This window comes from Thalassophryne amazonica, chromosome 10 (assembly GCF_902500255.1).
Source record: "Thalassophryne amazonica chromosome 10, fThaAma1.1, whole genome shotgun sequence".
In the NCBI taxonomy this organism is placed as follows: Eukaryota; Metazoa; Chordata; class Actinopteri; order Batrachoidiformes; family Batrachoididae; genus Thalassophryne; species Thalassophryne amazonica.
In genome coordinates, this window is record NC_047112.1 from 65,490,708 (window position 1) to 65,516,594 (window position 25,887).

The window sequence follows — 25,887 nt, forward strand, 5'->3', positions numbered from 1 at the left end:
TTTTCCTCCTCTTCTTCTTGTTCGCTAAGTAGGCCAGTTTCCACCGGAACAGTGTTGGGCAACAGCACCGGTGGTGGTCGTTGTTTACTGGGGCTCGACCGATCCGGTATGGAAATTTATTTTGTACTCTGCATCATCAATTATGGCTTGTTTTACACCAGATTCCCTTCCTGACGCAACCCTCATTTATCTGGCCTTGAGACTGGTGTCGCAGGCCAAACGGTCCCCCCTAAAAATCAGTCCGTCCTGCCTTCACTGCGCATGTGTCATTGAAGTGATCAGAGCTTTGCAGCTACATGAGCTGCTAGCTGATGCGTTCACTATGCATCGGTCATTTCAAAGCGTCACATAGTTTCGCCTAATTTCTGCTTCAAACTGACTTTAGAATGATTTAAGAGGTTTTATCTTGTCATCTGATGTTTAATAATCCCATTAATCCATCTAATCGCTTTGGGTGAAGAGACTCTGTCTTAGATGAGCGGCTTAGCTCTGAAATGATGCATGTGCAATTTTTAGGGGCGGACCATTCGGTCTGCAACACTGGCACTCACTGGCTTCACACCCCATGTGGCTGAGTTAACAAAAAGCAGTACTTTATCATTAATAGTTAAAAAAAATGTTACTTAAGAAATTAATGTTATTTATTTATTGCACAGTACTGTGTATTTCCTAGTATTGTGTAATAACTACATATAATTTTTTTTTCAAAAATGTACACGCACACTACGTTAGTTGGATGCTTTTATTTTGAAAGTTTCCATGTTGGGTTCTCGTGAAGCAGGTCAAACTGCTTCTAGAGGGAACCAGGTTTCGTCAATCAGTCTGTCTGTCTGTGACATTTAAATGCTGTTTGTTCTCCTCTGCAATGAGAGGGAGGGGGGAAAAAAAACCCCCAGCTCATTTGGTCCTTTTCTGGCTGCTGACAAACTGGATCAGTGTGATGTGAATTCATTCAGTCATTAGTGACGTCATCCACAGGAGTGGTTTCAAGGTCCTCCCCTTCCACTCCACCTGTTGTCTCACCTGAAGAGCAACATTAAAGTATTGCAGCCTGACAGCAGCACCATGGGAGGTAAGAACTGTTCACACATGATAGATAGATAGATAGATAGATAGATAGATAGATAGATAGATAGATAGATAGATAGATAGATAGATAGATAGATAGATAGATAGATAGATAGATAGATAGATAGATAGATAGATAGATAGATAGATAGATAGATAGATAGATAGATAGATAGATAGATAGATAGATAGATAGATAGATAGATAGATAGATAGATAGATAATCTCTTGTCACTGCTATTTGTCTTCAAAATTGAATCCTTTCGAGTGAGCTATCCAGTGGTTCAACAACAAAAAAAAAAACATTGTTTTAATCAATTCCAAACTGATTGATTATTTGGGGGACTGTGCATTATACTGTTAATGTACACTAAAACTGAAAAAAAACAAGGTCCTTTTTGGCATCAAAATAATAACATTGCCATTACATTTCAGTTCTCTGTTACCATGATGTTTGACTGCTAAATAAATAAAAATAAAAAATATATATATCATATTCAGAAAATCTTGCTTGTTTTCCCACTCTCACTCTCGGTGCATTTGAATTCTGAAAAAGGTTGCAAAGCCACATTTGTTTACATGTCACCTGGGAGTGGATACAAATTTCCATAAACCACTTTCAAAGCCTTCTGGATGTTTGTCGTCGTACTCTGCAGGCAGATATTTATTTGAATTCATTCAGCGGTTCTTGTTGCCCTCTGTATGTGAAGAAAAACTGCACTCCACAATAATTTTCATTGAGTTGTTAATGGTTATAAATATTATCTGTTTAGACTATAAAATACTAGAATAGTTCAAAATAAATAAATAAATCCTCATTTCCGTTTTCCTGAAGACTAGAGTGATTGTGTCAAATTGCTTTTCTTCTCTGAACAGCAGATAAAGCAAATGATTGGTAGTGATAACTACAGGGGCACTCAGCAGAACATATTCTGAGACAATTTTTCAGTAACTACAAAAAAAAAAAAATAATAAGCACTATATTGGTTCAGAACACAAATACTGCCATGAGCTAATTCATGTAGTGGCACAAGGGAAACTGAAAACACTCAGTAAACCTCTTGTTGTCACCAATGAATAGGCAAAAAAAAAAATGTCATTAGAAATATCCAGTAGCACAGAGAGCATCCCAAGCATCCCAGTAGAGGTAAACATACACATGTTGACCTCAGTAAATGTAAAGAAAATTTTTAAGATGACAAAATATAAAGTTAGTCGCTTACCTTAGCCTGGCCATCCTTCACTGGTGCTGCTCTCCACAGAGGCATCACAAGTCAAGTGTGGTAGAGGAGTTGTGTGTTACGGAATCAGCCAGTTGACCTGTAATGCTCCAACATTAAGCAGCACCGGTGAAGATGTGTTTCTTTACATTTTGGGTGCTATGCATGAATCTCCACAGGGATCCTCTCCGTGCTACCAGACACTTCTAATGACATTACCTCTTCAGAGGTAACAAGAAGTGGTTTACTGTGAAAGTTTTTAGCGTCCCACATACACCTATAAACTATTCATAGCTTAGCAGATATGCATGTGGCAATCTAGCCAATCAAAAGGCAGTATTTACAGAACAAAACGACTTTGTGTAATTTTAACTATTTTGTGCAGTTTTATCAGATGATTGTTTCAGCTCTATGCCTCACTGTGTCCTGCAGGTTTCTATTCCACTGAAACTATAGCAAGAGTTTTCTCCTATGAGAGTTCAGAAGTGGACTGGTGTGAAGACAACTACAAGCACTCACAGCTCATAGTGGAGTACTTCAACACGGTGAGATCGCTATAAACATTTCATATGTAAGACATAAGTGTTACACAGGTCCTGAGGGCCAGCAGTGCCCTTGTGTATCCCCAGACAGTGTAGTGTAAAGGCCCCTGACACTTGTACGACTTTGATGCATGCATTTGCACGTACCGTGTGGTGCAGGAGAGTGAACTCGTCATTAATGGGTGTAGACAGAACGTGAAAGAGGCGCCTGCGCGTGCAATTGCACAAAGTGAATTTCAAAATGTTCAAAAAAATCTTTCACGCATAAATGTCGTGCAACAAACGTGAAGTGGTAGTGAACGTTGCACGATCTACTTGCCAACACTATGTGCAGCTCATCAAGTCAAGTAAAAAGAAGTGAACAGTGTGAGTGAATGTGTCAACGCATTGCATCAGCGCGCAGCTTGTATGAACGATTATAACGAGATGTTAAATCTATCACAAACATACTATTACAACTGCACACAAGAAGGAAAGAACATGCAACTGTTTTACCAACCCATTACAATGTAAACATGACAAATAATTGCTTTTTTAGACAGCTCCAAATGCGTTCTCCCCCTCGTTCAGTGCACGAGCAAGAAAAGGTATGGCTGGAGCGCTCCTCTGTGATTCAGGAAGCGATTAGAGTCGTTTTCAACAGCCAACTCAAAGAGAAAATGATTAATCCACTAGGAAATTATTATTTTACAGACACAGTGTCCAGCGCACAGCGCGTGGCAGCCAGTGGAACAAAGCGCGGCGTCCAGCTGGGAACACAGTGGGTGGGATCGTCACGATGATGTGCGTGCAAGTGCGTGGATCAAAGTCGTGCAAGTGTCAGGGCACCTTATAGCATATGAGAGTCAACAGTGGATGGGACACCAGTCCATCACAGGTTACTTCCCCAGCCAATGCTGATTTGCAGCAGGGTGGACTGAGACAATGCAGATGAGATGTTTTGTCCAAGGACAGGTGGTGTCATGGGAATTTGAACACAGGTTTACACATTGTTAGTCCAGCATGTAACAGATTTGAACAGCAGAAACACGTTTACCTGTGTGCATATGTGTGCGCGGGTGTTTGGATAACGTTACTTAAAAATGGCTACATTTCCAAATTTCTCAAGCTTCATGTCAAGTGCCCTTCCTGACGCAACTCCAGTTGTACATGGAGAAATGTGTGCAGCTCCTGATGTTTGTCAGTGGTCTCCCAGCCAAGTACTAATAATAACCTACTCTGATGGGATCAAATGTGCACAGAACAGCATTACAAAAATGTTTAAATATATTTCAACAGTTTTTACAGAATGTGATGAAAATATTGGACTTGTCTTGAAATACAAACCACTCAGTTGGAGCCTATCCCAGCAGTCAGAGTGCGAGGCAGGATACACCTGAGCATGACACCATACCATTCAGAACATACACAATGGTATTAATACTGCAACAGACTATTGCTAAGGTGATTGTTTTGGCCATGTGGTGAGTTACTCGGCGCTGAGGGCCCCAACAATGGTGAGGGGAACATCCACGTACTGTTTCACTTAAGAGGAGTGAGGATGGACTGGTTGTCTGCCTGAGTGGTTGCCATCCAGGATCCAGGGTGGTTCTGTTTTGCAGTGGATGTGGCACAGCATAACACCAGGGTTCCAGGGCTTCCAGATTTGGCTTGACCTGATCCTTATGTTTTGTGATTCAGCTGCATTAGCCTGTTATTATGCAAGTTTTTGATTGACTGTTTGGTGTTTCCTCTGCAGATGAGCAGCTTTATTTTTTTCATCATAGCTCCTGTCATGCTTTACCTTCTGCACCCTTATGCTAAAGCTCGGAACCTGGCAATCCACATGGTTTGGGTCATGATGATATTTGTAGGTAAGTTACTTTGTATTTATCTCTTTAATTTTAAATTTCATGTTGTTTCCATCCCTGTTACCATTAAAAAAAACATGGAATCAGAATATTTTATTTTAAATATCAAACATACATCTATTATCACTGTAGATCCATGAAACAATCTTCCTATTAGATGTCACTTTAGTTGTTTTTTTTTCTTGCAGTAAATTAACGTGTTGCCACCATAAATAAGTTCCAATTTGTAGTTATTATGCTGTGAAAAGCCTCAACAAAACTTGAAAAGGGCGAATGTAAGTCACCGCCTTTATAATCAGTCATTTTAAAAACCTTCTTTCCATTTAGTGAGGTAAACATGCAGGTGTTTAGCTCCGTAGCACCTAATGACATATTCGCCTCTTCAGTGGCGATAAGAAGCAGCTTACTTTGAGATTTTTTAGCTTTCCCCACAGGATCACATTTTATAGGTGTTTAGCAGTTGTAAGAGAGTTCCATGATGCATAACACAAAATGGCTGATGCACATCCAGAATGTCCTTGTAACTATCTGATCTTCACCTAGCTGCTTTTCAAAATGGCTGACGCACAAAATTTCATTGTATTTGGTAAAACTATGTGATCTTTTTACAACTGTCTAATTGATAAAATCATCTGATCTTTTTATCGATAAAACCAATCAGCGTGATGGAACACTCTTGCGTGACACTACATTACATACATAAACACACACGATAAGATTTTTACATAACAACCATGAATGCACCACAGACAGACAGTCACCGACAAGCTTCAAGCATTGAGTTACATTTTACTGACATGGGCGTGAAAAAAATCTCAGGAAACCAATTTTTTAGATATCTGTTTCATTTTTGTGGCATTATTAGCAGAAAATAGTTGGCTTTCGATCTATAACCTTTCTGTAGTCATGAAAATATGTTGTTATTAAAAAAAGTACTGATATATGGTGAAAATCGCATGAAATTGCTGGTTTTTTGAGTTGAAAATTTTGGACAGTGCCACCTATTTTGCCCTGTTATACATTTTCTATTTATATAGGCACCCAAAATGTTTGCATGGAACTCACAAACCATATTTGAAATTTCAAAACTCCAGTTTTTAGGAATTACATTACAATTTGTCCAAGAAAATCATTGCCAAATGACAAACAAGCAAAGTTGAAAATCACAACAAAATTTAGACACTGGAGCCAAAAGCAGAACTTCTATTACTTGTCTACTCCAAATTGTTCATGGTAAAACAAACATTGTGAACATAATATGTTAATACATAAATAATCAATTTTTATCTATTGGTAAATACAGCGTGCTTATGTCACAATGTAGACAACCAGCCATATCAGAAGTTGAATACGTGAAAAAATACTACCCTGTGTAAAAAAAAAAAAATCTCAAAAGATTTTCATCCTAGCTCAATGAAATCCTTTCTATTGCCAAATATATGTCAATTAATGAGATTATATTTAGATTTCTGCATCTCCTGTATTTTTTGTGATTTTTTTTTTTTTTTTTTTACAAAGACCTTCACCGTGGTGCTGTAGAGGTATTTTTGAAAACATGGTGTATGTCATGAGAGTTTAGATCTATTTCTGAAACAGATATATCTATCACCAGGAATGATGTTCCTGCTCACTACAGAAAAAGCACACTGTTCAGGTCAACCAGTGATACTGTCATTGTGCAGTGGTATGGAAATGGAACCTTCAGCAGAATTAGGTCTTCAAATGTTGATCTCCTAGCTGAGAATAGAGTTGATGCAAGCAGGGCTTCTTGCAATGAAAATACATTGCACCTGTACCATATGGCACTGTCTGAGTTGAGACAGGACTAAAATGTTAAGAATATTGTAGAATTTCAAGAAAATAAGTTCATATGTTTTGATGAATTTAGTTTACGCAACCTATGGTGAGACCGCTGTCTCATAGGTCTGTAAAATTTAGTAACTGCCAAGGTTAGATATAGCTTCGGTTATGTTCACATAACTTTTTTTAGATAAAGATTTTGTATGAATTCTTTCAATTATATATTGATAAGTATTTTGTTCAGCTAGAAACAGTATTTTTATTGTGTTATAAGAAAGTTTTTTTTTTGGCTTCTTTGTCAGTAAAATGTAACTCAGTACTTGAACCATGTCCTATTTTCACCTGACTTTGCAGCCAGCTCACATAGACACTGATTCATGCCAGGTTAAGGACTGCCCATATGGGGGTGGCTTAGGCTCAAGGAACAAAAGGTAGCGTAGAGTGGAAATCTGGGTTCTTTGTTCCAGGTGTTTGCATGTGACCTGTTCAAGATCCCTATGCTGAGATGATTCCTGTATCAGTGTAACAACTTTATACAATACAACATCTAATCTTTGAAGTCTGTTTCCTGTTCAATTCTTTTAAGATCACTTACCGTGATAAAAGAACCTAACACTGAGATGGTGTTCTGTGCTGAGCAAAAAACTGACCCCCAAAAATATCTAACAACAGAACCAGGTTTTTTAAAAAATCCTGGAGATTCCCTTGAAGGTATTTGGAGCACTCAGGTGTGTGTGTGTGTGTGTGAGCACTTTGGTTGTTATGTTAGCTGTGTGTGTGTAACAGGATTGGCAGGTTTTATAGAATGCTAAGGTTCCATAAGTGAAATGCAAGACTTTTGACAATTAAAAAAACCTTCAAACACTTCTAAAGAATGCAACTACAAATCAAACCTCCTTATAATGTTGATCAAACAATGTAATGCATTTTTGATGAAGCAGTTACAGCATTAGTTCAATTGATGTACATATATAAGATCAAATCAAACCAATCAAATTTTTTTTTTTATATATGGCACCAAATCACAACAAATAGTTGCCCCAAGGCGCTTTATATTGTAAGGCAAGGCCATACAATAATTATGTAAAACCCCAATGGTCAAAACGACCCCCTGTGAGCAAGCACTTGGCTACAGTGGGAAGGAAAAACTCCCTTTTAACAGGAAGAAACCTCCAGCAGAACCAGGCTCAGGTGTCAGAATTCTGACACCTGAGCCTGGTTCTGACAAGATGTCAGAATACTGTAGTTATGTTGGTGACATTTAGCTGTATAATTACAGTTTCATTCAAATTCCTTCCTGGGAGGGAATCTGATTGATAATAGTAATTTATTTTTGCAAATTTGGAGGAGGTTTGATTGCTTAAAGGATTACATTGTGTGTGTATGTTTTTTTACATTTCTGATTTAAAGTTCCATACTAATTCTGTGTCCCTCAATGTCCCCAAATTCTGCACATGTGTATGTACAACTCCAAATCAGAAAGATCTGGGACAGTATGCGAAATGCAACGTGAACCCTACATTTACTTTGACTTCTATTTCATTGCAGAACATATACAGAGCATCCGGAAAGTATTCACAGTGCTTCACTTTTTCCACATTTTGTAATGTTACAGCCTTATTCCAAAATAGAGTAAATACATTTTTCCCCTCAAAATTCTGTTCAGTGGTGCAGTGAAGGTGAGAGGCACGCAGTCATAATGCCGCAGACAGTAGCTTTGTACCATTGGCTCCTCAGCCAAACACATACAGCAAATCTTGAATAACATTTTGCAACATTATGTTTTACGATCTGTGTTCATGTTTTGGGAGATGTTTTTTCAATGTTCACGTTTTGCAACTGATTCACATTTTGGGGGTTAACAGGGCGACTAAAATAATCTGCACGGCCTGATCTCACTCCACTCCTATTGCAATGGTCTGGCTTGCCTAAACAGAGCGAGAGAGAGCAGGGGGGCAGGAATGTGAATTTAATTTGTTATTTCTCTGGTTATACCAGTGAAAAATGTTTATAATACAAATATTACATGATAATAATAACTGTAAACTGTAACACCTGCAAACTGTATCTTTATGAAAATCTAAAGTTGTAAAAGCTAAGTTGGACACCAAGCCTACTCATAGCATTATTTGAAAACAAAATCAGCTCACTGGTGTCGCCGACCGAATACCCCCACCCTGCATTCACTGTGCATGTGTCATTTCAGAGCTTGGACGCTCTGTGCAATTGCAAATCATTCTAAAGTCAGTTTTAAGCAGAAAGGAGGCAATTTTAAGCAGGAACAAGGCGTTAATCCATGACGCTTTGAAATGACGGATGGCCAGTGAACGCAACAGCTAGCAGCCCTTGTAGCTGTGGCGCTCTGATTGCTTCATCCATCATTTCTGATGCTGAATTTATGTGGAAATAATTGTTGTACAAAAGTTTCAGAAATCTCCTGTAGCATATCCAGTTCTCTTAATACATTCATGGGTTGTGAACCTGTCAGTATTTGACAGATGGTTGCCAGTGCAACACAAATGTGCTTTAATCAATTTCTGGACAAATGAAGAGGTGCAGAACCAAGTGGGTGTCGAGAGAAGTCCAGCAAGGGCATAAGAAAATGAGGTAGAAATAGAATATGCATGTATATATATACATACACATATACATGCATATGTGTGTGTGTGTGTGTGTGTGTGTATATATATATATATATATATATATATATATATATATATATATATATATATATATATATATATATATATATATATATATATATGTATGTTCTCCACTCAGATTGCAATAGCCAATCACAGATTAGCCTTTCTGTCCATCATTTACCTGTATTTTGGCATGCTTGGCGCCAGAAAGTTATGTTGGATCCAAAAGACTAGGACCAAAAGTTATATTGGATCAGTTCCCACTGACCAATAGCATTAGAGCTTACTGCCAACAGCTAGCCAATCAGAGCACGGCATACAAAGGTCAAGAACTAGCTGACAGACGCTGTTGAAAAATGGCAACAAACATGTCAACAACAGCAGAAAATCGTCTGCCAGCGAGGTTTGCTGAGTTCACAGAGGAGGAATTGATGGAAATATTGAACTCCAAGGATGCCAAAAACACTAAGAAGGTAGACAAACACGCAACTGACATTTTAGAAGCATTCATATGCTGTTCACAACAAAATAAATTGATCTAATTTACTTGACTCTTTGTTGTTTGCTTAATTTGAGAGGGGGGTGGAGAACGGGGGGTGGGGGGGTGGGGGGGTGGGTGGAGAACGAGGCTACGCCTCGTCCAGTATAACTTTTCTTCATCCAGTATTTCTCTATGTTGGACTCCTTACCATCCACTATTTGTATTTTATTTATTTATTTATATATATATATATATATATATATATATATATATATATATATATATATATATATATATATATATATATACACACACATATATACATATACATACATGCATACACATATGCACACACATAGCTATACAGCTACACATATACATATGCATATATATAAACATGATTGGGATTGAAAAAGCGATAGGAGCATCTTCTTTACAATATGTGAAATGGATTTTAGGTGTGGCAAGGTGACATTAGTCCAGGGATTTGTAAACGAGTTGTTATTGCACATGATTTGTGGACATATTAATATTGCATGTGATTGTGGGCATATTGCATGTGGTTATTTCACAGTGTTATTGTGCAGTCTGACAGCAGCAGGGAGGAACAACCTGCTGTATCGTTCCTTCTTGCACTAAGGGTGCCTCAGCCTGTCACTGAACGAGCTGGTCAGCTCCACTACAGTCCGGTGCAGAGGACTGTAGCCACCTCCTCCAGAGAGTCCAGAGGACAGCCCAGGACAGAGCTGGACTTCCTGACCAGCTTATTCAGTCTCTTTCTCTCCCGCTCTGTCCTGCCCGCGGCCCAACAGACAACAGCATGGAGGAGAGCAGAAGCTACAACAGAGTCGTAGAAGGTCTTAAGCAGAGGCCTGCTCACTCCAAAGGATCTCAGTCTCCTCAGGAGGTGAGGCGACTCTGGCCTTTTTTGTACATTGCGTCGGTGTTGTGAGTCCAGTTCAGTTTGCTGTTGAGGTTAACACCCAGGTATTTGAAACTGTCCACAGTCTCTATGTCCTCCCCCTGGATGTTCACTGGTGGGTGAGGTGGTGGTTTCCTCTTGAAGTCGATCACAATCTCCTTCATCTTACTGGTGTTGAGACACAAGTGGTTGCGCTCATACTAGTCCACAAAGTCTGTGAAGTCAGTACTCCAGCTCGTTCCCCTCAGACACGCAACCCACAATGGCGGAGTCATCAGAGAACTTCTGGAGGTGGCAGCTGTCCGCGTTGTAGAAGTCCGAGGTGTAGAGGGTGAAGAGGAAGAGCGAGAGGATGGTGCCCTGGGGGGCCCCGGTGCTGCACCTTACCACCTCAGACTGACAGCCGCGCAGCCGCATGTACTGCTGGCGATCAGTGAGGTAGTCGATGGTCCAGGCGAGGTGTCCATCCACACCTACGTCCCCCAGCTTCCCCCACAGCAGCGCCGGTCTGATGGTGTTGAAAGTGCTGGAGAAATCATGGAACATGACTCTCACAGCGCTCCCACCGGTCTCAAGGTGGGTGAGCACTCACTGCAGTTGGCTACAGGCCCAATGTTGGGCCTGTAGGCGAACTGCAGTGGGTCCAGGATGTCGCTCACCACGGTGTGAAGGTTAGACAGGACGAGCCGTTCCATGGTCTTCATGAGGTGGGAGGTCAGGGCAACTGGTCTGTAGTGGGCTGGTTCCTTGGTGTGCGGTGTTTTGGGAACCGGGACTACACAGGAGGTCTTCCACAAGGTGGAGACCACCCCCAGGCTGACGCTCATGTTGAAGATGTGGCTGAGGACCTCACAGAGCTCATCTGCACAGGTCCTCAGCAGCCTCGGGGAGATCCCATCAGGTCCTGCTGCTTTCCTCTGCTTCAGCTTCTGCGAACCAAGAATCTCCATTTGCAGTCCTGCTGGCACCATGCCCAAATCCGGGGATGGTCTTGAGGCATCTCCACACGTCTCTGATGTTGTTCCGGCCAGCTGCTCCTCCATCTTCCCTCCATACACCTTCTTGGCTGCACGTATCTTCCACTGGAGCTCCTGTTGGTCTCTGCGCTGCTCCTCTCTGTCTCCCGAGTTGAAAGCCCTCTTCTTCTGGTTCATCAGGACATTCAGCTCGGGGGTCACCCAGGGGTGGTTGTTGGGAAAGCACCGTACCCTCCAGGTAGGCACAGTGCTCTCCACACAGAAGTTCATGTTGTCAGTGACACACTGGGTCAGGCCGGTGATGTCTTCACCATAAGAGTTTTGAAACATGCTCCAGTCTGTGGTTCTGAAACAGTCCCTCAGCCTCTCAGTGGCCTCTTCAGTCCAGAGTTTCACTGACCTTTTGTGTATTGGTTCTCTTCTCACCCTGGGTGTGTATTGGGGAGCAGATAGACGAGATTGTGATCCGAGCATCCCAGCGGGGGGAGGGGGTGGAGGTGTAAGCGTCCTCCACATTGGCATAAAAAAGGTCCAGTATTCTATTGTCCCTGGTTTTACAAGTGACGTACTGGGTGAACATGGGGAGGGTGGCGGAGAGGGAGGCGTGGTTAAAGTCCCCAGTGATGAGGAGGAGGGCGCGGGGGTGTTGTGTCTGCAACCACGTGACTGTACTGTGGATCCAGTCACAGGCAGCGGCGGCATCTGCAGAGGGAGGAATATACGCGCAGAGCATAATCACACTTCCAAACTCCCGTGGGAGATAGTATGGCCTCATGCTCACCGCGAGTAGCTCCACGTCCGAGGAGCAGATTTGATCTTTGACGTGAACATGAGCTGCGCTGCACCATCTCTCACTCACATAAACGGCGAGCCCCCCTCCTCTTTTTTTTCTGCTCTCCGCCAGCGTCCTGTCCGCGTGGATGAGTGTAAAGCCGTCCATGTTAATGACCGAGTCCGGTACATGTTCATCCAACCACGTCTCCATGAAGCACATGAGACTGCAGCCCTTATACCGCCTCTGGAAACGTGTTAGCACTGCTAGCTCCTCGGGCTTGTTGCGGAGAGACCTTACATTCCCCAGGACCACAGACGGAATATAAGTCCCTTCTCCGCTTCGTCCGTCTGCCCCTGCAGCCTCTCCGTCTCTTCCATATGTCCTCAGGTATGTCCAGGTGCTCAGCATAGCGGGGACCCGGCCCACTGTTCATAGAGTCTCTTAGTCCAAGCAGCTGATCCCGACTATAAACAATGGGACACAGGCAGGCAGCTGTGTCGGCAGCACCATTTTGAAAAAAAATTTTTTAAAAATAAAACATTACAAATATTTACCTTTTAAGCTGTTTCAAGTACGTTCTCCACCTCAGTGCATGAGAGAGAGGGAAAAAAGGGTCTAGATGAAACACTCTACGATTGCAGAAGCGATTAGAGGTGTTTTCAAGATCCAAGCTCTGACAGAAAATGATTAGTGAGCTACAAAATAATTAATTTATATACAGCGTTCGGCGCACAAAGCAGGTGGGATTGTGGTGTGCAAGAGGTCTGAGCCAAAATAGCCTTTCAGGTCCTCATAGCTTCCATGTGCACTGATAATGGAGTGGCTATTTGAAGAATGAGCCGCGTTTTCATCTATCACGTATCCACTAATATGTGCCTCTCTGTACCTCACATGTGCCACGTAGCAGCCTCTAGTACACAGTAACTGTACAGAGTTTGGCGCTGCTCTGCTGGCGACTCGGGCTCTCGCTGTTGTGACTGAAACAAAATTGTTTGTCTATCGTTTTGTTATGTGTCGGACGCAGCCCGGAGAACCGACCAGCGTTTGAAGGACCCAGTATAAAATAAGCAGAGCACGGTACAAAGGATAACAGAGTTTAATGAACATAACAGTGATGTGAAAAAATACAAACAAATAAATGCGCGGTCTGGCGTGGCGGATTTGCGGTGCGCTCCCAGCAGCACAAAACGGTCCGGAGCCAGAACCAGTTCGGGCCCAAGGACCCCGCCGACACCCCCCAGGTGGCTGCGACAAACCGAGTCTGTGAAAGAAGAAATCATCATGTGAGTCCACACTCTACACACAGAGAGACCGCTCAAAGGTGTACAAACAGCAAACACTTCCTGGCTTAATTACTAATCAGCTTCCCACCCTGCAGGCATAGAACACCCTGTTCACAAAACTCCACAGCAGTGGAAGCTGATTAAACGACTACATACAGCTCAATATAATAAGGTGTGAGGGACACCACATTTACTGACTGTATAAATGTTAGTCACAAAATCTAACGTACCTCAGGAAGTGTGCTGACGAGCGTGAGACCTCACCCCCTCCTCTTTGACAGACCATGCATCAAACCTGGATGTTCTCTGCATCCACTGATGATGAGATGGCTCTTGAGACGACGATCTCACCCGTCTGGTCACAAGGTCGAGTCTCTGGCAAATACACACTGTGTACTCCAGTCTTAAATGCCACCATGTTCCAATCCATGTAGATGCACCACAGCTGTGAGTCCTGACGAGCCGCAGGTGATCAGCCTCAGGTGATCAGGGTGAGGTCCTGATAAACTCAGCTACACAGCCACTCAGTCCCAAATGCAAGCCACCTGGAAGGAAAAACAAAAGACAGGACAGAAAACAGAAACAAAAGGCAGCCAGGCCCCCCCAGCCACACAACATCGTTTATTGTCTTATGTTCCTTTTTGTCACATATTGTGTTGTTTTTGGGACTGAGTGGCTTGTTGGTGCTCCAAGCAGCGGTTCTCCAGGAACTGCCAGCGTTTTTCTGCGCAGGTTATTTGGCGTTGCCAGTGTCGAGCTACAGGGCACGACATGGCGCCCAGTTCCGTAGTCTTCCTCTTCACTTTGCTTCTGATATATTTGGTAACTTCTTGTCAACAGTTAGTATGTGGCACAACTGCAGTATCACCGCTAACATACACGAGAGATATCCTTTTGTCCCTGCGGTGCTCAAATATCTCCGCTGCTCCGGACCTGCCTAAGGAAATTAGAGCCCAGTTCACAGGCGGACGCCAATGAAGGAGAGGCCGCAGAGGAGGCGTCAGACAGCGGGTTCGCCGGCGTCGATACAAACCACCCTTGCCGTCAATGATCCTGTCTAACATAAGGTCACTGCAGCACAAAATCACCGAACTTTGGATTAACACCAAAGCCTACTACGAGTACCGTGAAGAAGGCGTTATGGTGTTTACTGAGACCTGGTTGCATTCGGATATCGCGGATTCCCTGGTCGAAGTGGATGGATTTTCACTTTTTCGGGCGGACAGAACATCAGCCTCAGGAAAGAGCAGAGGCGGAGGCATTGTGGTCTACGTGAATGACAAATGGTGTCGACAGGCGAGAGCAATGGTATGTATGCCTGACGTTGAACTCTTTTGCTTATCTTTGAGGCCCTGGTATTTACCTAGGGAGTTTGGGAATATTATCCTGTGTGCAGCATACGTCCCCCCCAGCGCGAACGCAGCAAGGGCTGCGCGTCTTACAGCTGACTGTATACACGATCAACTGCAACGCACACCGGGTGCGCCGGTTTTTATTCTGGGTGACTTTAATCACTGTAAATTGGAACTATTGCTACCGGATTATGAACAATATGTGAGATGTGCTACACGAAATAACAGCACATTAGACAAATGCTACGGAAATGTTAAAAATGCCTATACTGCCACCTTGAGGCCCCCTGTAGCCAACTCGGACCATAGCACTGTTCACTTATTATCTTCATATAGGACTGTATTAAAGAGCTCTAAGCCAAAGACAAAACGGGTAACATTATGGTCTAATGACAGCATTGAGACTCTAAAAGTTGTTTTCTCAGTACAGACTGGAATATATTTCACAGCCAGGACCTTGACTCTGCAACAGAGGCAATTACAGACTATATTCATTTCTGTATTTTAGAACTTAATTTTAATATTTCAGACACCAAGAGAGTCTGGGATTCTATGAAGGCTATCACAAACATGAATCTTTATAAAAAAGCACTTTATATCACTTGATGACTCCAAAATGGCCAATGAGTTAAATGATTTTTATTTGAGATTTGAGACACATGATTTTTCTGAAAAGTGTAACAAGGAGCTGGACTCCCTACCCCCCTCTGATAATGCGTCACATAGACTGTGGATTGATCCACAACAGGTTGAACATCTCTTTCGGCGTGCTCTGTTAAAAAAGGCTGCAGGGCCAGATGGCATTTCATCATTTTTGTTAAAAACATTTGCACAGGAGCTTACTGCAACTTGGTGTCCTGTTTTTCAACAGTCTATAGACACCCATACAGTCCCTCCCCTGTGGAAAAGTTCTATGATCATCCCGGTGCCCAAGAAGGCAAACCCCAGCGAAAACAATGATTTTAGGCCTATAGCATTGACATCAGTTGTGATGAAATGTTTCGAGAAATACATTGTGAGCAGGCTGAAAATAGATGTAGATGGCAAATTAGATCCATTTCAATTTGCTTACAGACGAGGGCGATGCACAGATGATGCGATTTCCACCATCATGCATCTTGTTTTAAAATATCTTGATGACAAGTCATCATATGCCCGATTACTTTTTACTGACTTCAGCTCCGCCTTTAATACGCTTCAGCCATACTTATTAATTCAGAAACTTAAAGCGTTGGATGTCAACCCATCACTTATACGGTGGTTTCACTCTTTTTTGACAAACAGAACACAGCAGGTTAAGATAAATTCTAGCCTGTCCCAAATCAAAGACATCAGTACTGGAGCACCGCAGGGATGTGTGAGCTCACCTGTCCTTTTTACTTTATATAGTAATGAGTGTTCAGCCAAGCACCCTGGGAACTATATTTTTAAATATTCAGACGACTCAGCACTTCTGTGCTTGCTTCAACAGAATGATGATTTGAATATCCATCATTCAGAAGTAAGGCAGTTTGTTGAGTGGTGTGATTCCAGTTACCTTACTTTAAATGTTAAAAAGACAGAGGAAGTCATTTTTGATCCAAAGTTAGTTGGCAATCACAACCCTGCAATTATACACCAGCAACCAATCACACAGGTGCAATCGTACAAATATCTTGGTGTCTGTATAGACAGCTCCCTTACATGGAACACTCATGTTGACTGGTTATGTTCCCGCTTGAATCAACGACTATTTTCTACGGCGTTTGCGTTTTCATGGTGTCGACCAAAAAATTATGTTACTGTTTTATCAGGCAATTCTTGAAAGCATTCTAAGATATGGCATAACCACTTGGTTTGGGAACCTTCCTGTGTCCCTAAGATCCCTAAGATCAAAATGAAACTACCTTGTTCTTACAGCAATGAAAATCATTGGTCTGAAACAGTATAACAATCCTCAGTCAATTTTTGATCAGTGCATGATGAAGCAAGCGGACAGAATTCTTTCTGATCCCTTCCATGTTCTGCACACACAATACGAGTTGCTACCATCGGGTCGGCGTTTCAGAGTCCCCCATTGCAGACTGAATAGATAAAGGAACTCTTTTGTTCCTATATCAATCATAGCCCTTAACAAATATAATAAACACCGCTAACAATCAGGCACATTAGGAGGTTTTAGTATTTGTATGTTTTTTATTTATTTATTTTTATTCTTTATTTATTTTTATTTATTGTTATGAACTGTTTATGTCTTGTTCTGTATCTTTGTATGGGTCATGATTTTTGAGAAGTCCAAGACAAATTTCCCCATGGGGACATTAAAAGTATCTATCTATCTATCTATCTATCTATCTATCTATCTATCTATCTATCTATCTATCTATCTATCTATCTATCTATCTATCTATCTATCTATCTATCTATCTATCTATCTATCTATCTATCTATCTATCTATCTATCTATCTATCTATCTATCTATCTATCTATCCATCCATCCATCCATCCATCCATCCATCCATCCATCCATCCATCCATCCATCCATCCATCCATCCATCCATCCATCCATCCATCCATCCATCCACGACCGACCTGTCATTAGAGCCTCGAATGGCTCACATCAGCCACGCTAAGCCATGTATGAGCCACGCAGTGCCGTGTAGCACAACATCGGTGCAAGAACGCACATTTGGTCCTACCCTCTGCCCCTCCCACACTTGTTTCCACATGGAGCAGGAAAGACAGGAAAAAAGCATCCAGATGAAACAGTGATTCCAGAAGCAATTACATGTGTTTTCAGCATCCAAGGTTTGGCAGAAAATGATTATAATCTGCTACAAAATAATTATTTTATATACAGTGTCCGGAGCACAGAGCAGGTGGAATTGTGTGCACAAGAGGGCAGCCGCTCCAAAAATAGCCTCTCAGGTCCTGTGTAGCTGCCAGGCGCACGGATAATGGGCTTTTAGCAGCCTCATAAGCACCATACACGTGCCTCTATAATCCTCATTAGTCGTCATAGTACCTCGTACACAAACTGCCCCACGCAGTTGTTGAACATCTTGAAATTAGCGCCATGCTCAGAGGTGAGCCTCGTTAACTGAAGATAGTGCCTTTAAGAGCCTCTCAGAGCCACTATTCTCCTACGATAGTTGAATAAACCCACTTGTAGCAAAAAAACATGATGCATGGCTCATTATTCATCCTCTATGTGCCTCTCTGTACCTCGCATGTGCCTCGACTGACCTGTCATTTGAGCCCCGTCCAGCCTCGAGTGGCTCATGTCACCACATATGATCCACATCAAGCCACATATGATCCATGTAACACCATGATAATGCGACATTGGTGCACATTTAGGCATGGGTTTGGTCCAAACCTCCAGCCCTCCCACACTTGGTCCCTTTAAAGTGTGGGTTCTCAATTCACAGCATCCATTCAAGATGTTGTCACATTTTTAAATGCAGTCCAAAAAAAGACGCTGGACTAAGAGAGTGCATGCTCCCGGATACAAATTCTGACAGCGATAACTAATTTGGTAAGACACTGGCCACTGTGCATCAGGCTGTGGTTCATGTGAATTCCAGCATCAAATGCAGCCATTCTGTGCATTCACCCAGCTCTCTGTGACCACAAAAAAATGTATTTATTTCTTCCACAGCTTACAGTCACCGTGATACAACTTTTAACTTTGTGTTATGTTTGCAAAATCATTCTTTTGTCCACTCTTGTTCTGTGTTCCTGGACAGCTCTGCGCTCCTCGTGGCTTCACTGGGATTATTTCTTCCGCAACTTTAAACGCAGCCACTTTTACACCGTAATCCAACTTTTAACTTTGTGTTCGTCTGTTATTCACTGCAAAATCACTCTTTTGTAAGCTCATGTTTTGTGTAAATGCTCATCTTGGGTGCCAGTCATTTCATCAGTGCGCACACACAGCGAAGCTCATCTGATCCACTAACAAGATATTAAATCCATCATAGACATACTTTTACACCTAGGAATGAACATGCAACTGTTTTACCAAGCTATAAAAAGATTAAAAATAGTTACCTTTAAGCTGTTCCAAAATACATTCCTCTTTGAGCAGGAAAAAAGCACCCAGATGAAACGGTCTTCTGTGACTTCAGAAGCGATTAGAAGTGTTTTCAACATCCAAGGATTGCCAGAAAATGATTAATCCGCTACAAAATAATTATTTTATATACAACCCCAATTCCTATGAAGTTGGGACAGTGTGAATGTAAAAAAAATGTAAAATGTAAATAAAAACAGAATACAATGATTTGCAAATCCTCTTCAACCTATATTCAATTGAATACACCACAGAGACAAGATATTTAATGTTCAAACTGATATATTTGCTCATTTTGAAATGGATGCCTGCAACACATTTCAAAAAAGCTGGGACAGTGGTATGTACCACTGTGTTACATCACCTTTCCTTCAAACAATACTCAATAAGTGTTTAGGAAGTGTTTTAGCAGCCTTGTCCGCAACATACACATGCCTCTAAAATCCTCGTTAGTTGTCATAGTACCTCATACACAAACTGTCCCATGCTGTTGTTGCTAAATTTTGAACATCTTTAAATAAGTGCCACATTCAGAGATGAGCCTCGTTAACTGAATATACTGCCTCTAAGAGCCTGTTAGAGCCACTATTCTCCCATGTTTGTTGAATACCTCCTCTCTTACCAAAAAAACATGCTGTGTCGCTCATTATTCACTGTTCATTATTTGGTGGGACCAGGGCTTAACAGTAAAACTGGCAATTTCTAACCTACATTGTTTATAAATGTACCTATTAAATACTTTATAACATTTTTCTAACAGTTACATTATGTCTAAACATTTTAGTTGTTGAAATTATTATTATTACAAGTAGTATTAGTCGTAGTATTTAAAAAAAAAAAGGCTTCAAAACTGGACCTTTAATCTAGGGGTGTTGCGGGGGGGCGTCCCTGCCCTGCCCCATGCTCCCTTTCTGTCTGGATTCGCCCCTGCTTTGTCGTTTGAGCACAAAGAATGGATAACGTTTATTTATGCTGAAAACACGACCAGATTAACAGGTAAGAAAGTTTTATCTGTTTTTTACATCATGTTGTCCTCAAAAACACAGTTTAGGTGCATTTGGGTGGACAAAAATGTTAGTTGTTAATGCGTCGCGGATCAGCTGTTTTTAGCGAGGACACACAGAGCGGCTCAGAGTTTTAAATAAAGGGGGAAAGGTGTTCAAATGTCTTTGTAACGCTCAGTGCAGGTGTGCTGTCATCACTGTGCTTTGAGAGATGAGGACTACTTGTAGCTGCACACTTTTTAGCCTACAATTTCCCCAGATACTATTTTGTGAAGATGTGTCTCTCTAATCAATTTTAACAATTTTTAAATTGTATTAATTCTATTTTCTAACTGTTCTAACTTTTTCTTTTTACATTTTCTGTTTTAACTCATTATTATTATTATTATTACACACATCCAAAAACATTTTCATTGTTAATTCCAGGGGTGATCATCATTTGTGTGTCTTTGTGCTATCTTACGTGTGTAATAATAATAATAATAATAATAATAATAATAAATGTATTTGTAAACAGCTTTCCCTCCAAGTGCTGCACAAAAAGCAATTCAAAATCATAAAGTTAAGAGCAAGGTTAAAATCACAATCAAAATATGATATAATTACAATTTGAATAGTTAATGTAATTATAATCATAGCTGTAACGCCACAACTCATGACTCATATGAAGCCATAGGTGCAACCTGACTCCAGAAAGGGTAAAGAGGGTGCAGGTTTCTTTGTAACCACTAACTCAACCAGGTGATTTCACTGATGAACTCATTCCATCTCCTTTTAATGAGGGAAATCACCTGGCAGAGTTGGATTTTCCTCCAGCTCCAAGGTTTTCATCCAGGATGTCTCTGTACATTTGTGCCTTTATCTTTCCCTCAATCCTGACTAGTCTCCCAGTTCCTGCTGCTGAAAAACATCCCCACAGCATGATGCTGCCACCACCATGCTTCACTGTAGGGATGGTGCCTGGTTTCCTTCAAACATGATGCCTGGCATTCACACCAAAGAGTTCAATCTTTGTCTCATCAAACCAGAGAATTTTGTTTCTCATGGTCTGAGAGTCCTTCAGGTGCCTTTTAGCAAACTTCCGTCTGACCACTGTACCATACAGGTCTGATTGGTAGATGTACAGAGATGGTTGTCCTTCTGGAAGGTTCTCCTCTCTCCACAGAGGAATGTTGGAGCTCTGACAGAGTGACCATCAGGTTCTTGGTCACCTCCCTGACTGAGGCCTTTCTCCCCTGATCACTCAGTTGAGACTGGTGGCCAGCTCTAGGTAACAGGTAACAGGTTACTTTATTTATACCCGTAGGTAGATTTGCGTGCAGCCATTGAGGTACACATCCAACATCCAATCCATGTACAGGAAACACACTGTTACACCACATATATGACATAAAATTATGCTACAAATAAAATACCATTTAAAAATAGCTAAATAAAAATATAGATAAAAATAAAGATAAAAAATAAAAATAAATAAAAGTGCTCAAGGTTCCAACAAGTCCAGGGCATTTAAAAAGAACAGATCGGTAAAAACAGTAAAAATCCATGTGCAATAGCTGCTAGTACTTATTCAGTTCAATAATAGCAGCGGGAACAAAGCCATTTCTGTTTTGCTTTGTCCTATACCTTCGGACTGAAAACCTCCGGAGGGAAGCTGTGCAAAGGGTGGGAGCTGTCCTTTAAAATAGAAGAAGCAATCCGATGCAATTGCTTCTTATTCAGAGAAGCTGGATAGAGCTGTGACTCCCCAGTCAGCTTACTGGACCACTTCACTCTCTGATTCAGGGAATTTCTCTTCTTTAAAAATGTATGTCCAAACCATGCCGCCAGAGAAAATGATAAAATCGATTCAGTAAAAGCACGGTAAAACATAGTCATTATTCACTAGGAAGAGTCCTGGTGGATTTTGAGGAAAAAGGTTAATTTAATCTATTTTAGAATGTCATAACATAAAATGTGGAAAAAGTGAAGCGCTGTGAATACTTTCCAAATGCACCATACATTTCATGTTTTGGGTGACTTCATCATCATTGTTGTTGTTGTTGTTGTTATTGTTATTATTATTGTTAACTATGGACTTTATTTCAAATCAGTTCCAACAATGTTCATTTTTTTATTCCCTGATGCCTCACTCCTGTAACATATTTTGTCTCTGTATAATGAAATGCTTGTTGAATAATACAGGAAAAATGTTGTTCTTCCTCCTTGCAGGTATCTTCTCCGCATACTTCCACATGACTCTTAGTTTCGTTGGCCAGATGCTGGATGAGCTGTCAATTGTGTGGGTGTTGGCGGTGGGATATGCTCTGTGGTTCCCCCGCAAGCTCTTCCCTTCTTTCATAAAGGACAGGTAAATTAAACTTGTTACAACAAACCTAACAGTAGAGACCAGCAAAGTGCATTTCAAATGTCTGTGCATTACTAAACCACAGCTGAATAAAACAAGAAAGCAGTGACGGATGTTTTGCCACCCTGAAACCTAACCGGTGCTGGCTGAGAATCCAGTCTGACAGCCTCAGCTGGAGCCAGCATGACAAAACATGTGATGTCTTCACCTGAAAGTGCCATAAAGGGGCATTTGTAATGAAGGGGTTGCACCCTACCCAAACTGTGTAATTATTTAACTCTGTGGTGTGGAAATCATGAAAATTTGTGTGTGTGTTTGGAGGGGGGGGTCTCTAGACTAAAAAAAAAAAAAAATACACCAGGTTTCCTCACCTTGATTTTTTAAAATATAGCTATCAGGTGTTGCGAAGGCTTTGTGTCCATCTGTCTTTGTTTAGCATGAGTCCAGTCCTGCAGGACATGTGGAAGTATGTGAACATGTGGAAGTATGTGAACATGTGACAGTTACACTGTTTGAACATCACGGATGGATTTAGATACTCAGTGGAACATTAGGACACAGTGAGAACAAAGTCTGGTCTATGAGACCAGACTTTGTGAGAACAAAGTGGTGCTATTTCCTGTCACTCTCCATCAATGTTGTAACCATCAGTCTCCACCATCTTATTTCCTCTCATTCAGATTCCTGGACAAGGATTTCTCACACTGATACTGCAAATCAAACTGAATAATGCACTTAATAAAAAGGAACACAATTTGCCTTATGGATCAACTGACTTGGTTGATCCATGTACACAAAGAACAACGCAAAGGGCCATGGAAACTATGGTACAATATAACCAGTTCAGAGTATGTTGACAAACTGAGGCTTCCATCACAAGAGTTTAAGCTGCAAATGTTAATTTTCTGGTGGGGCTTCAGCCCCATCAGACTCCAGCCTAAAGCCACCTGTGTTCCTGAACATGCACCTCACAATGTTCCTCTTTTGTCTTTGTGGCCGCAGGTCTACGTTTTCCAGACTAGTCATGGCGATTACAATCATCACTTCACTCTCATCGTTTGTCAAACCAACGGCCAATTCCTACGCTCTAAACTGCTTTGGCCTCCACCTGCTTTACATTCTGGCTGGCGAGATGAGATGGTACGAGAACATTTGTGTTACTGGTGTTTGTAGTTGGTGGTCTTTGAATGAGTCTGTATTAATGCCAGTCATCTCTTTCTGTCTCAGCTGCACTGACCAGAAGGCTCTCCAGCTGGCCAAACTGTCAGTGGGTTTGTGGGTGTTGGCCATCACCTGCTGGATTAGCGACCGTTTTGGCTGCAGTTTCTGGCAGAGTCTAAACTTTTGCTATCTGCATGGAATCTGGTAAGTCCAGGCTCACCTCCTTTTCCTTTCCTGTCCGTGATCCTGCTTGCTTTGCCTTTGGAGACCATGCCGTATGTATTGATCTCTACCCATTGTACTTTCAGGCACATCCTGATCGTGATAGCTGTGGCATACGGCAGCACCCTGATAGCTTACCTGGATGCCAGTTATGAGATACCCTATTCATTGCCTGGACTGAAGTACTGGCCTTCTGATAAGTGGGTTATTGGATTGCCTCATATTGTTCTGAACCGCAGTCCGAAGACAGAGAAGGAATGCTAATGAAGATTTTTATGCCAAAGTTTGGGGAAAGAATGCAATGAGACTTGAGTACTTGCAAAGGTTTTCAGCACCATTGAGTTTAGATAAATATTTGTTATTTTCTGCTTCAGTGGGTCAGCATAACATCTAATTTGAAAAGTCTAAAGATCATTATTATAATGAAATTCTATTTTTTTTTACATTAATGAGACATACTCAACTGTCATAAAAATCCTAATTATACATATATATATATATATATATATATATATATATATATATATATATATATATATATATATATATATATATATATATATAAATGTGTGTGTGTGTGTGTGTGTGTGTGCGCGCGCACATGAGTGTGTGTGTGTGTGTTTACTGCCGATTCATGAAAACACATTAGAAACAGTTGCCAATACTCACTCAGCAATGAAATTACCACAAAACCTGAGTAAACATGATCCATTGCCCTTATAAATCACAGGAGATCATGCAACAAAAAGAAATTGTGTACTTCAAAAAATATTCAGTGTGTAGATATATCAGCAGGTGTTTTGGGTCTCACATCACACACCCTCCTTCAGGTGACCCAGTCAGGGTTGATCAGTCGCCAACTTGTGTCCCAGCAGAGTTGGCTCACTTCTTGGACCTTTTAATCCAAATCCACCTCCAAGCTCTCTCAGCAGCCTCTGAGATGGACTTAATGGCTCTCCTCTTTGCTGCTCCTATGATATCAAGCAAGGTGTAGGTCTTGCAAAGGGAGCGGGCAACAAAGCCCCTACACCGCACCTCCACTGTCTCACAGCGAGTTTTCTAGCCCTTCCACTCGCACTCCTCAATGAGCTCCTGGTACTTGAGCCACTTTCACTGGCCTCTTCCATGTGGTATTCCCAAGGGACTGTCAGCTCCCCAAGAGGACTTGCTTGGAAGAAGCGGATGTCAGCGCCACGTCTGGTCTCAAGGTGGTTGATGTTATGAAGTCTGAGAACTTGAGCTATCTGCCCAACTCGCATGTTATTCACACATTATTAATTAGTTTGTAGTTTAGGCAAATTAAATGTGCCCAACATTTTTGTACAGAACTTTTATCCATTGTTTATCTTTTGTGCTTTGACCACTGGTGGTTACAGAAATGTCTTTTTATGAAAATGTGTACAGAAATATGAGGCTTCATGAGTTTTCACATAATTAAATTGTCCCTACCATTGCCTGTAGATGCCCTGAGTGCTGAGAAAAGGTGTCTTTGGCAGCTCTGTTTCTCTTGATTAGTATTTATTTTCATAATGTGAAATATATTCAGTGCACTCAATATATAGAATGATTACTGCATCTATAATAACTGCATTTTTATGAAAAAAATGTTTTTTTAAAGACCTAATTCTTCTCATTCATGCCTTTGTTCTTCTGTTAGAAAAGTGTTGTGTTTCCTACCTCAGCAAATCACTGGACTTTACACACTCCTGAGCCCCGTCCTGGCACACGTCATGTATCCTCCAGTGACTTTTGTCAAATTTTGAACTGAAGCAGCAGATCAAAGCCGAATTCTGCAGTGACACATTAATATGAACACTGCTGTCAATCTGATGACTTTGAATATTTAAATAGCAGATATCCATCAGTATCAAAGGAGCAAGTGTAGCTGCTGTGTACGTCACAGAAGTCACACCATATCTGTTTCTTGTGTGTGTGTGTGTGTGTGTGTGTGTGTGTGTGTGTGTGTGTGTGTGTGTGTGTGTGTGTGTGTGTGTGTGTGTGTGTGTGTGTGTGTGTGTGTGTGTGTGTGTGTGTGTGTGTGAGTGAGTGAGTGAGACAGTTCCTGTGATTTCACTGTTTTGAGAGAGTTTGTGTCTCCATTCGCCTGATCTTTCCTGAAGGATACACTAAACAGACAATACAATGGATCGCTCACACAAAAAACATACTCACACTTTATTTA

General features: G+C 41.4%; 1 protein-coding gene across 1 annotated transcript; it reads left to right on the forward strand.

The window, feature by feature from the left end:
* The first annotated feature begins 701 nt into the window (after window positions 1-701).
* Window positions 702-24,175, forward strand: acer1 (alkaline ceramidase 1). The gene is made up of 7 exons (XM_034180154.1): window positions 702-1,072; window positions 2,721-2,833; window positions 4,569-4,683; window positions 22,187-22,325; window positions 23,325-23,462; window positions 23,550-23,687; window positions 23,792-24,175. Exons 1-7 carry the CDS (start codon window positions 1,066-1,068, stop codon window positions 23,967-23,969), a joined length of 828 nt encoding a protein of 275 aa, XP_034036045.1. The 5' UTR covers window positions 702-1,065; the 3' UTR covers window positions 23,970-24,175.
* The last annotated feature ends 1,712 nt before the right edge of the window (window positions 24,176-25,887 follow it).

Bases quoted from the DNA above. Each gene is read 5' to 3' on its own strand.
- acer1 (XM_034180154.1), top strand. The intron at 2,834-4,568 runs GTGAGATCGCTA...TTTCCTCTGCAG, and splicing joins TAGTGGAGTACTTCAACACG to ATGAGCAGCTTTATTTTTTT. The intron at 23,463-23,549 runs GTACGAGAACAT...TTTCTGTCTCAG, and splicing joins CTGGCTGGCGAGATGAGATG to CTGCACTGACCAGAAGGCTC.